The sequence below is a fragment of the Pipistrellus kuhlii genome, unplaced genomic scaffold (assembly GCF_014108245.1).
Source record: "Pipistrellus kuhlii isolate mPipKuh1 unplaced genomic scaffold, mPipKuh1.p scaffold_m20_p_30, whole genome shotgun sequence".
Lineage (NCBI taxonomy): Eukaryota > Metazoa > Chordata > Mammalia > Chiroptera > Vespertilionidae > Pipistrellus > Pipistrellus kuhlii.
The window spans coordinates 2,387,200-2,399,736 of NW_023425530.1; the positions used below are offsets into that span (position 1 = coordinate 2,387,200).

The following is a 12,537-nucleotide window of genomic DNA, read 5'->3' on the forward strand; positions in this document are numbered from 1 at the left end:
TAGTGGGGTGAGGACAAGTTAATAGCAAAGTGGGGAGCTGCGGGAACAGGAGCTGTTGAATACCAGGAAGTGATGAACTCTGATGGGGGAGAGGCTGGGTCTGAGTGTGGAAGGGGTTTGTCAGGACATGAGAAGGAAGGAGACCTTAAGTGTGAGGCGGATGTGTTCAGGGACCAAGCATTCCTGTATTCCAAGGGTTTGTACCTTGCTCGTCTCCCACCCTCAGCTTCAAGAAGTCATATTTCCTCTGCTCAGCCCACGGGCCCTCTGTGTTCCAGAGACCAACCACCTGTCTTGTGAAAAAGAGACCCAAGTTCTGCATTTACATCCTGCCTTGGGGCAAGTTCCTTCATTTCTGAGTCTATTTACTCAACTGTAAAATGCAGCTCCTGGGTTGCTTTAAGAGGTACCAGTGTGGGAATTCCCCACCTCTCCTTCCTACCTATTCTCCCTTTCACTCCCCCATCCGGTCCCAACCCATCCCATCTCCCCTCCACCCCAGATATAAATAGCCTAATTCTCTGAAGGCCACATAGCAGCTCCCAAGTTCTAGTCCACTAGGATACCTATTAACCACAGAACTGTTTCCAGAGAAACACAGAGTGGTTGTGTGTGTGGGTTACCTTGTTCTTTCAGACTTAAAAGCTGGTTTGGCCCCCAACCACTATAGGAAGAGACTAGGCTGCTGCAGACCATGTGGTCCAAAGTTGGACAGCATAAAGGAAGGGGCTCAGCCTTTGCCCAGCATATGGGCACAGTAGGACTTTGTTCTCAGCAGGTGACATGGAAATCCTGAGCCCAGCACACACAGGATCCTTGAGGCTCATGTCTCTCCACTCAGCAGAACTCACTATCTCTCCTATCTTAGCACAATTCCCTCAGGACAGAGGTGGGCAAAGCGAACTCTGGTGGCAAATGGGACTTGTCAGATTTTTAAAACTAAGGAACTTGAGATGGGAGATGACCCTGGGTTATCCAAGTAGGTCCAATATCATCATAAGTGTCCTTCGAAAAAAAATAGGGCAACAGGGGAGACAGATGTGAGGGGGGAGAGGGTGAAGAAGACACTGCTGGCTGTGAAGATGGAAAAAGGGCCGAAGGACCAAGCAATGCAGCAGCCTCTAGGAGCAGGAAAAGGCCAGGAAACGGATTCTGGAGCCCCCAGGAGCCAGGCCTGCTACCACGTGGATTTTAGCCCAGTGAGACCTGGGTTAGGCTCTGACCTCCAGAACTGAAACAATTCATGTTAAGCCAACAGCCACAGGGTTCTCATACCAACCCCTAAGGCAGTTCTCAAACCAGGTGATTATGTCCCCAGAGGACATTTGGCAGCACCTGGAGACCTGGTTGTCTTGACTGGGAAATAAGGGTTGCTTTTGGCATTTGGGGGTGAAGGCAGAGGTGTTGCTCAATATCTAAAGAGCCCAGGATGCCCCCCCCTCCCCCAAATATTCATCTGACCTTGAATGTTAGTGATGTTGAGATGAGGAAACCCTGCCGAGGTGGTAGGTGCTGTCATGGGCACCCTCAACTCAGTCTGAGGAAAGAAGGAATAGGTTAGGGGAGTCAACCACGAGGAAGGGTGGTGACCTGGTGAAGGGGGCCCGTGAGTAGTGGGCACCTAGGGGATTAAGAAGAGGGCCCTTGCCGGGACCGGTTTAGCTCAATGGATAGGGCGTCGGCTTGGGAACTGAGGGGACCCGGGTTCGATTCCGGTCAAGGGCATGTACCTTGGTTGCGGGCATATCCCCGGTGGGGGGTGTGCAAGAGGCAACTGATCGATGACTCTCTCTCATCGATGTTTCTAACTATCTCTCTCCCTTCCTCTCTGTACAAAATCAATAAAGTATATTAAAAAAAAAAAAAGAAGAAGAAGAGGGCCCTTGAGAGGTATCTGGGCTCAAGGAGGGCAGTAGGGAGCCATCAGGTATTTCTGAGGATAGTGACATGATCAGACTTGACTTTTGGAAAGAGGTGGGGCCAGGGAGGTGGTCTTGGCAAGAACTTGAGATGGGAGATGACCCTGGGTTATCCAGGTAGGTCCAATATCATCATAAGGGTCCTTCGAAAAAAAATAGGGCAACAGGGGAGACAGATGTGAGGGGAGAGAGGGTAAAGAAGACACTGCTGGCTGTGAAGATGGAAAAAGGGCCGAAGGTGGGAAGGGCCTAGTGGTGGGAAGGCCAGGGAGCTGGTCTTGGCACTGGTAATGATACAAGTAAACAGAGAGGATTGGGGGTCTGACTAAGTGAGGCAATGGAGGGGTCAAGTGTGGCAGTCTTGTCTTTGGGCTGGCGGCTGGATCTACATGGAGGATGAGAGAGTAGCTATGAGGAGTCAGGAGCCAGCAGCTGATTCTGGGCCTAGCATGTAGGCAGTGACAAGTAAATCATAGAGGCTGTGGAGACAAGGTCTTGGGTTCAGTTTTGGGGGACTCTCCCATGCCCCAATACACACACATATACTGAGTACGAAGTTCATGAGCAGCAGGACACAGCTTGGAGGTGACGGTGCCAGGAGAGCTGAGCATGCCCCCAGGGCAGCCCCTTGCACACTTACACAGGTTGGTTTCCTTTTCTGAAGGCTTTGTTGGATTGACAATAGGTTTTTAACAATTGCTCAAGTTCAGTGGTGTGGCCTTGGCAGGTCTCTCCCCACTTCATGAAAGAGTTGATAAAGGTGGGTTGAGCCCAGATGGCATGGCTGTGGCTGAATGTCCTAAGATCAGGTCACAGTTTGATTCCCAGTTAGGGCACATACCCAGGTTGCAGGTTCCATCCCCATTGGGGGACATGCAGGAGACAGCTGATGAATGAGTCCCAGGGTATAAATCCCTCATGGGCCCATGAGGGTGAAGCAAGTAGAAATCCTGTGTCCCAGGTAGGATTTAAGGTTAACCATCTGGGCTCCTGGGGGACAGGTTGAGCTTTTAACCTGGCTACACAAGTGTCTCCATCTGAAAAATTGGCCAATGGGACTGGGGGATCAGTGGGTGGAGACCCAGGCTGGGTGGGTCCTGAACTTGGGCCACACTCCTGCTTCTGATGTCCAGAACCAGGTCCCTCTTGGGCAGCACCAGGGGTCAGCCCGTCCTGCCTTCACCCTAGACCTGCTCCCATCCCAGTAGAGGCCCAGCAAGTGCAGAGGCGGCAGGGAGCTGGGCAGCATTCATGTGCCACAATGGACATGGGAGACCCACCATGGAGGCCATGGTAGCACAGGTCTCTGTCGGTTTTGCCTCCCCAAGCACAGTAGGCTAGGCCACCCATCCTCAGCTCACCTCTCCTTGTCGTAAGGTGAAGATGCATTGCTTCTCTGAGGAAATGCCTGGCCTCTGTTTTCCTCAATGTAATACCTGCAGCTTTTCCCCAGAATCATGGGTTTGTGTGAGCTCTATCCCTAAACTGAGGGACAAACACACCAGCACTCTTGGAAACAGAGAATTCCATGCTGGCTCAGAGAACCATAGCCAGGGTCTTCTCCTTGCTCAGGTCAGGTTCTCTGGCTCCTATCTATGCCCACCTCCACCCCTGACTGGGGCACATTTCCTTCTAGTGTCACAACAGAGGGATGCCCTCTGCTTGAGGCCTTGTCTGAGGCCACCTGACCCCAAGCGGTGGAGTGGTTGGGAACATCCAGTCCAACCTCCCAGCAGATACGTTCAGATCACTTGACAGATGATCTAGTGTGTGTGCTAGGGAAGGCTTCTGAAGGGAACAGGGCACCTCCGTAAGATGAAGTCGGGAGGGCAATGACCTCCAGGCCTGTGCTCCCCAAGAATACCAGACCACTCCCCCAGGCAAGAATGAAAGTGTAAATGGCAAAGGAGAGATGAATTCTTCCCAATCTGAGACCTACCCAGGGCTCAGTCCGCTAAACCCCAGATCCCCCAGCCCAGTTTGGCCTTCAGCACTTTCTCCACCCTTTCCCAGGGCCCTGAGCACTGGGGCCACCTATCTGCTCCCACTTCCCATATGGAGTGAGGGTCCTGGCGGTCAGGGACCAGACAGAAAGGTATGTACCAAGATCAGGCTGTGAGCAGCCCCCAGGAGCCAAAAGCACACACACTCAGAGCCAGCTGGACCACTTCTTGGTCTTGGGGCAAACACACAGGCCAGGAAACATTTCCAAAGTCCTTTATTGGGCTGCAAGGCCGGGAGCTGCCCTTAGATTAGGGTCCCATTCCAGAGGCTTGAGGTCCATGCCCATTTCCGACTGGGGAGACAGCCTCCTCTGATAGGCTACTTGATTCGTTCCTTCAGGTATTCCCAGCCCTCCTTGGTGTATTCACAGGCCTTGGAAGGGGCCACCGACAGGGCCGACATCACTGTCATGATGCCTGTGGGGAGGGAAGAAGGGCCCAATGCCTGGTCAGGCTCCCCACCTGCAGCTAAAGGGTTTAATCCAACCCCTTGGGACACTCAACTCAGCCATGCTCCTAGAGGTGCCACTTTCAACTTTGTCAATTCCACACCAGGAAACTGACACAGAGAAGGGACAGGACCTCACCTTGTCAGAGGCCACCTGACCCTGACGTGCTCCAGTGGTGGCCCAAGCTCTCAAAAAGAGGCTCCATCTTGCTCCTACCTCTCTGGAACCTCCACCCCTTCTCTTTCAGATGTAGGAGAGGCGCACACAGCAGGAAGGGGAGTGATGAAAGCCATGACCAAGAAGCAGGGTAAGGGGTGCTAGACTAGGGTACGTGGGGCCACACCCCCAAGCAGAGGGACCAGGGCCTACCTGAATTCCAGGACTCACGGATGTGAAAGTTAAACTTTGGAGGGGCTGGGAGCTGGGAAGAGACAGGGGAGAAAGGGCTGATGAGAGGGGAAGGGCTTGGCAGCCCCAACTCCCTCCCGAGGTGGGGAAAGCAGCCCATGCCCCAGTGTGGAGGACACCAAACAAGGTTGGAGGGACCAGAGACTGAAGGCCACCCCAAAGTTGGTTCCCATCAAGCTTCAGCCTCACTCCCAGCATGGGGTACCTGGGGTATCTTCAGGCCCGTCTGCTCACACACGTACTGGCTGAACTGGTACATGGCAGGGGGGACAACCTCCTCCGCCCTCTGAAGGGCTGCCTGGCTCTTGTTGCTGGACCCCAGCAGCTCCTGGTCATACACCAGGTAGACCACTCCCCCAGCCACACTCCCCTTGATGAGAAACCTGAATGCAGGGAAGGGAACAACAGCAGCTTAGGGAACACTGCAGGCCACACATGGGATGTGTGTGTGTGTGTGTGTGTGTGTGGTGGGGAGGGTGGGGAGGACTCTAGACCTATGGGATTAGTAATTAGATCCCCTCTAGGGAGTCCCACAATCCAAAATACTTGAAGCCAGGAAGCTAATAGGGAAGTGACTGGGCACCTTGCTAGCTCAGAGGCATGCTTGACCCGTACTAGGCACAGTATTCCATTTACAATGTGCAAAGCAGTACTCCGCCCCATTCAACTTATAAACTGAGGCCCGCAAAAGGACAGTGGATCACTAATGATTCCGCACAGAGCAGGGAACAGTGAAGACATAAGTCCTTTGACTTTCTGCCTTCTGCCCGAGGGACCCTCCGTAAGGGTTTTCCAAGTGTATCTGGTAGCTTCCTGTATGTCCAGCGCCGCTGTGGGTGCGCATTCATCGCCTAATAAATGGCGTGCGGCACACCCACTTTACAGAGAAGGCAACTGAGACTCGGAGAGACGCTGTATTCCGAGAATACGAAAGCAAGGGCTCGCGCGACCTCGGGAATCACCTCTCCGCTGGAAACTCAGTTTCCCCAAGTGGGCCATAGGGCACCTGACACTACGGGAAACGAGGAGCAGGTGGGGAGCAAACCAGAGGAGTGTTCCGCAGGGAGGACTTTCTCAGGAGCTCGGGGACCCCCCGCCCGCCACACGCACCTCATCATCGACCACACTGGGGACACCATAGCCGCTGGACTCCGCGCGCAAGGACAGTCGGCTCGCCCGTCGCTTCCGTTAGCGAAGCGGCAGGGGTGGCCTCTGGGAAGTGTAGTTTCCCTTGTCAGCCGCAAAGACCTTCGGGAGTCGGAGTCTGCTTACCAAAAGTGTGCGGCGTAATCACATGGGCCGGGCCGCCGCAAAGCTGCCTGGGAAATGTATTCGGCGCTGCCTTGTGAGACGCCGGATGATTTGCTAGCCGCCAAGTCTCCTGGGAAATGTAGTCCTGTCTCTGTGGCGTGAATGAAAAGGGAGTAGGATGTCTGGAGTGAGGCCTGAGGGTGACTCAAGAAGAGGTCGGAGCCCGGGAGGTCCAACGGCGCCTGCGCGGGTGACTCAGGATAAGGGCCTAAGAAGAGTGTCCCTAGAAGCCAGTTGTCACGGCAACACGAGGGCGGAATTATTCGAGAGAAGCGGGACTAGGTCACGTGAGCGGTTTCGAACGGTGGGGAGTGTTTTCCTTCTGGAGGTTGAGCTAGGGCTTTGGCTGGGATCAAAAGAGCCAGCCGGGAGGCCGTTGCCTGGCAACGCGGGCATCGCAGAGTCCTCGCGGCTTGGCGTCTTCTTGCGAAGAGGCAGGGTTAGTCACGTGACACGGGCCCTACGGGAGGGGCGTGGTCAGGGGCCGCTGGCTGTGAACGGTCTACTCTACTGACATGCGCTTGGCTCCGGCGCAGCCTGCCCCCGGCCCCGTGCACGGCGGAAGAAACAGGCTCCAGAGGGTTAGTGAGCGGTTGGGAGCTTGGAGCGGGTGGCACGCCCTTTTAAAAATATATATATATATTTTATTGATTTTTTTACAGAGAGGAAGAGGAGGATAGAGAGAAACATCGATGAGAGAGAATCATCGATCAGCTGCCTCCTGCACACCCCCTACTGGGGATGTGCCCGCAACCAAGGTACATGGCCCTTGACCGGAATCGAACCTGGGACCTTCAGTACGCAAGCCGACGCTCTATCCACTGAGCCAAACCGGTTTCGGCCGCTCGCCCTTTTTGTACAACGGGAAAACTGAGGCCCAGCGAGGTCAGAGGTCCAGTGGATTCTGCAGGGATCCGGTTCCCTCCACCCCCATCTCAGCCCAGGTGCTTCGTCCATCCATCCATCCATCCTTCGGTGGGAAGTGGGTTGAGCTGAAGGGTTCATGCCTTTCCCTGGAAGGGAAGGAGGTGGGAGCGCGTTCCCTGCTGCGAGAATTGCTGGTGTGACTCGGAAAGGCGACAAGTTCACTTGTCCCAGAACTGGCTCATAGGCAGGAGTTGGAGAAGATGGGAATGGACAGGGGGGCAGAGGCCAGGCCCCCTGGGCCTTATGGGCATGTGAGGAGCCTGGTCTCCATCTGGAGCAGTGGCAAGCCCTTGGGAGGGTTTAGAGCAGGAAGGGGCACACTAGACTTCTTTTGACACATCATTCTGGCTGCTTGGCCAGAACAGGGTGGGAGGAGCGGAGTGTAAAGATGGGGGAGGAGGGGAGGCTGCCGGAGCTTTGTTGTGGGGCAAAGGACATAGGGCTGGATCTATTATAGCCATCGGGGATATAGGAACTCCCAATCGCACCAGCTTTCAGCATCCTGGGTCCTAGAAGTCCCCTCTCCTCTTTGCCCCAAGATGTGATGAACCTGTGCCCTTTTCAAAGGAAACCTGTGACTCCCAAACTTTAAGCAGCCATTTCCCTCGGCCAAGTAAATCGTCCTATAGCTTAACTCTCATATCTTAACTCTCATGACATGGGGACCTGCTCACTCCTCCTGGGTATCTCCAGAGTGGTCTCGGCCAGCTCTTGCCTCCCGCATTCCTGTGTTAATCTAGTATCTATTGAGCACCTGCTGTGCTCTTGACACAGTTTGGGGCACTGAAATCCTAACAGTGGGGGAGAGTGGGGAACAAAAAAGAAAGTAGGTTTCTGTTTTCTTCCTGCCCTTGAGTGCTTGACAGTCTAGAAGTGAATGACAGTGAACTTGGAACAAATCATCAAGGTGACTTCAGGTGATGTTACGTGCTGAGAAGGAGATAGAAATTGTAGAGGTAAGAGAGTAAGGGACGTGCTTCAGAAAAAAGAGGCCCAGGAAGTGCTCAGGGAAGAAGTAATTTTTATGCGGAGACTTGAAAGAAGCAAAAGCAAGCCATTGGGTTATCTGCCTGGAGCAATTAAGAGGGAACAGCCAGCCGAGACCGGTTTGGCTCAGTGGATAGAGTGTCAGCCTGCGGACTGAAAGGTCCCAGGTTCGATTCTGGTCAGGGGCATGTACCTTGGTTGCAGGCACATCCCTGGTGGGAGGTGTGCAGGAGGCAGCTGATCGATGTTTCTCTCCCATCAATGTTTCTAACTCTATCCCTCTCTCTTCCTCTCTGTAAAGAATCAATAAAATATATTTTTTTAAAAAGAGGGAACAGCCAGTGCAAAGGCCCTGAGGCAGATGGTGACTGGCTGGTTCTCAGGAACAGCAAAGAGGCTGGTGTGTCAAAAAGCAGAGTGAGCAAGAGGCTGGTGCGTGAAGGGCCTTTTCGGTCATCGAGGAGTGTGTGTGACTTTTGTCCTGAATAAATCTGGGAGAGTTTTCAGCAGAGGGAGGCAAGATGTGCTGCCGCTGTTGCCTGGAAGGAGAAAGTCCCAAAGACTGGGAGAGTGGTTCCGGTGGCCCGGATGGTGGCCTGGGCCACGTGGTGGCGGTTGTGATGGAGAAGAGGCGCAAGTCTAGGGGCCAAGCTGATCTTCAGACGAAGGAGCAGTTGGGGAGACAGGTGTGGCTCTGGCCCAGGACCATGCTGACCATCTTCTCTCTCACTGCAGACCCAGGGCGGGCCATGCAGGCCCTCCTCCTCACTGGGCTGGGACCTCTATTTTTGGGCTGACAACTTTGGCCCAGGTGAGTGCCAGAGGTGGGCCAGGGGGAAATCCGGCCAGCTGCCCTGTGCACACCGGAGGCTGACCACCCCTGCTCGGTACCAGCTGGCCTCCAGGGAGCCCGTGTGCTGCTGACAGGAGCCAGTGTGCTGCTGACAGGAGCCAGTGCTGGCGTTGGGGAGGAACTGGCATGTCACTCTGCCTGCCTGGGCTCCCCCCTGGTGCTCACTGCCCGCCTGGAGGCTTTCCCGCAGAAGGTGAGACACCCATTTCCAGTGTAATGGGGGGGGAGGGGGGGTGCGAGGGGGGTGGAAAAGGGAGCCTGGGTTTGAATCTCTGCAAAGATCCCAGGCTTCCCATGTGACCTTGGGCAAGTTGCTTAACCTCTGTGAGCCTTCATTTTCTCATTTGCAAAACGAAAAGCAAAGTACTCCTTGCGGGCTGTGGCATTGGGAGGATGAGTAAGACAGTGAGTGTAAACCGGGAGTGTTCCTCAGTAAGTGGCAGTATGGGTCCTGCCTTTGGGCTGTGATGATTGGGATCCCAAACTGAAAAGGGGGGTAGGTGGACTTTTCTTAGCAACAGAACGTTCTGAGCAAACGCACAGCTCTTGGACACAAACCTTCCAGAATTTCAAGGCGAGGGGCGGGGGGGTTGGGGAGAGCAGAAACCTTGAGATTTATCTGATATCCCCTGAGTTTTAAATCGTGATGATTGACCAAATGAAACAGATGCCAGTTTAGGGCCCCAGTGGTAACTGAACAGGAGGCTCAGAGTAGGGGAGGGGGCTTCAGGATGGGGCCCCAATGCGCCTGGCAGCTAGAGGGAGCCTACAGGGTAGAGGGGCCCCGGGCAGCTCTGGCCCCCCAGGTGGTAGGGGACTGCCGGACACTGGGCGCTGGGCGTTCCCAAGGTCGTCTTCGTCGCTGCGGACGTGGCCTCCCCGAGGTGCCCCCAGCGCGTGGTGCGGTTTGCGCTGGACAAGGTGGGTGGGGGGCGGCCCAGAGTCTGGGACCTCGGCCAGGGGTCTTCAAACTATGGCCCGCGGGCCACATGCGGCCGGCAGAGGAGTCTGATCCGGCCCGCCAGGTTTTTTGGGCAGTGAGCGCAGCCGAGGTGTTACAGTAGGAATTAGTAGTTCATGTAGTCCGGCCCTCCAGCTCTCTGAGGGACCGTGATCTGGCCCCCACTTTAAAAAGTTTGAGGACCCCTGGTAGACTTAGGGGCAGGACCCCAATTGGCGCAGGGGAAGGGAGGTGGTGGGTGGGGGAGGAGGAAGAAATGTATAAGGTTCCCGGGGCATCACTAGGGGTGGAGCCTCATTGCATCCAGGGAGCTCCATTGGATGAGGGACGTGGCCTGTGGCCTGTCGGGATCCGGGAGTAGGGCTGGGTCTCTAATTGGGGAGAAGGGGCTCTAAGGAGGGCGGAACTCACGGACGCTCTGGGTAAGTTTGAGAGTCTAAGGGGCGGGGCTAGAGAGGAGTCCAGGGGGTGGAGCCTCAAGGACTAGCTCCTAGCTTCTCCTGCACAGGCCGCTGGACTCCCTGGTGCTGAACCACCTGGGTGCTGCCCCAGCAGGCCCACGGGCCCTCAGTGCCCACGGAGCTAGTGGGCTCATGCAGGTGCCCCGCCCCTTCTCCACCCTGCCTCCCAGCCCCCCGGGCGGTGCTCCATCCCTCCTATCCCCGGGTCCCACCTCTAAATTTGCTAGATTTCATCCCCGTTTTTCGACTGTGGCTCCTCACACTGCTGGCACTCCAGCCCTTTTTTCCCAGGCTCCATCCTCTTCCCCATCCCTCTTTGGGCTCCGGCCCCAGCCCCTGCCCTCCTGCTTCTAGGCTCCACTTCTCCAGGGCGTGGCTCCGCCCGGGTCCTAGTTCCAGCCCAGCCCTAACCAGCCCTTCCCCAGGTTTATAGGTTCCGCCCCCTGCCTCCACCTTCTGGGCCTGCCACGCCTCCAGGTGAACTTCCTGAGTTTCATGCAACTGACTGCCCAGTCTGACGGACAGCAAGGGCTCCCTGGTGATGCGGGGCGGGGAAGCCACAGGCCGATGCAGGAGAGCCTGGATGGGGCTAGCAGGTTACCTCGAGGCGGGGGAGAGCAGTGTGTGACAGCTCAGCTGCTACCCTCCTGCACCCCCAGGCCGTGTGCCCACGTCCTTCTCCAGCCCCTATTCTGCGGCCAAGTTCGCACTGGACAGTTCTCCGGCCCCTGCAGCGGGAGCTGGTTGTGCAGGATGTGGATGTGCTGTCACCATATGCGTCCTGGGCCTCCAGGATCGCGCCTCAGCTAAGGAGGGAGACAGGTAAGACCAGGGGCAGGAACCGGAGGTTGTGGGGGGCCACCCAGCCCCAGCGACAGTCCACACCAAGCACTGCTGTCCCCAGGGGTGTCACAAGGACCAAGGCAGCCCTGGTTGTGATTCGGGGCGGTGCCATGCAGGACTCCCTGGGCTTCCATGTACTCTGTCTTCTTCGGGCCTGGCAGCCTCACCCAAGGGCTGCCTCACCCAAGGGCCTGGTTCATCCGCCAGGAGCTCAATGTCACTGCCGCTGCTGCTGCCTGAGCTCCTTCATCTTCTCCGAGAGGACCCTCATCCAGCCATCCTGGAGGTGGGACACAGCGACACCTTTGAGAGGGTGGCCATGACCCAAGATATCATCATCAATACAGGAAGGGAAAATCGAAAAACTGATTAGCACCTGGAAACAATGAAATCTCTGGATGTGAGAGCAGTGTCTGTGTGCCGTGCCTTGTCGGAGCCTAGAAGGCATTAACTCAGTCTTCTCTTTCGTCACTGTTGACGTGATTGCTGCTTCTATTTCGCTGATGGGGAAACTAAGACTAGAGAGGTAATGTGGAAAGCCAGCCCTCGGGCTCCCTTGGATCCTTCTGTCCCCCACGTGGAACCACCTGATTTGTTCTTTCCACTCACTCCTTGCCCTAAGTAAAGGAGAGCCCCCAAACCATCTACCCAATGGCAGGGTCCAAGGAGGGGAGAAGGAAAAGAATATGTTTTGCTCTGTATCCAGTCTCCCTTTTCATAATAAAAGTCCTTTTCCCCTTGCACATCTGTTGTTCAAATTTCTTGGTCCTTTCAGCAAGCAGGGAAGAGCTCTCAGCCCCATTTCACAGGTGGAGAAACGGGCAGGGAGAGAGGTGGGCTCACCCAGCACGTCTGGGGCAGAAGGAAGGATACTGATTGTGGACCAAAGGTATTATTTGCCGCACAAAATACCTGGTTTGTGCATGGATAATACCAATGTGCATCAAGGATTACACACTTGACATTAGGATTGAAAGAGAAAAAACAGAAAAAATTTTTGATCTTTTTTTTATTATTGTTATTTTTTACAGAGAGGGATAGAGAAAAACATCGATCAGCTGACTCCTGCATGCCCCCTACTGGGGATGTGGCCGCAACCAAGGTACCTGCCCTTGACCAGGATCAAACCTGGGACCTTTCAGTCTGCAGGCCAACACTCATCCACTGAGCCAAACCGGTAAGGGCTATTTTTGTTCTTATACTTCTCATTTCTGCATCACCTAAAATAAAATCGATTCACAGTAAATGCCACCAATGGGCACTATACACATCGCCTTCCTTACCCCTAACTCATAGGTTGGCCTCATAAAATGCCTCCGTTTATGGAAGTTTTATTTTGCGTCAGGTACCATTACATCTGTTCAAAGAGTTTGGAATATGTCCTATTGCCCTTATTTTATAAATAGAGAAATTCA

At 54.9% G+C, this 12,537-nt stretch overlaps 2 protein-coding genes across 2 annotated transcripts; one reads left to right on the top strand and one right to left on the bottom strand.

Annotated features, from left to right (window-relative positions):
- Window positions 1-4,120: 4,120 nt before the first annotated feature.
- Window positions 4,121-6,046, bottom strand: MICOS13 (mitochondrial contact site and cristae organizing system subunit 13). The gene is made up of 4 exons (XM_036459519.2): window positions 5,890-6,046; window positions 4,985-5,162; window positions 4,741-4,792; window positions 4,121-4,339 (listed from the first exon to the last, which is right to left on the bottom strand). Exons 1-4 carry the CDS (start codon window positions 5,916-5,918, stop codon window positions 4,242-4,244), a joined length of 357 nt encoding a protein of 118 aa, XP_036315412.1. The 5' UTR covers window positions 5,919-6,046; the 3' UTR covers window positions 4,121-4,241.
- A 2,233-nt stretch (window positions 6,047-8,279) lies between these two features.
- Window positions 8,280-9,913, top strand: HSD11B1L (hydroxysteroid 11-beta dehydrogenase 1 like). The gene is given in 5 exon segments (XM_036460086.2): window positions 8,280-8,782; window positions 8,784-8,815; window positions 8,899-9,050; window positions 9,664-9,693; window positions 9,695-9,913. Coding segments are annotated over 5 exon segments (675 nt in total). The 5' UTR covers window positions 8,280-8,525; the 3' UTR covers window positions 9,899-9,913.
- The last annotated feature ends 2,624 nt before the right edge of the window (window positions 9,914-12,537 follow it).

Excerpts from the sequence above, each read along its gene's own strand:
- MICOS13 (XM_036459519.2), bottom strand. The coding sequence starts at position 5,918 with ATGGTGTCCCCAGTGTGGTCGATGATGAG. Across the intron at positions 4,793-4,984 it reads CGGGCCTGAAGATACCCCAG|CTCCCAGCCCCTCCAAAGTT; the intron begins GTACCCCATGCT and ends GTCTCTTCCCAG. Across the intron at positions 4,340-4,740 it reads CCGTGAGTCCTGGAATTCAG|GCATCATGACAGTGATGTCG; the intron begins GTAGGCCCTGGT and ends CCCTCCCCACAG.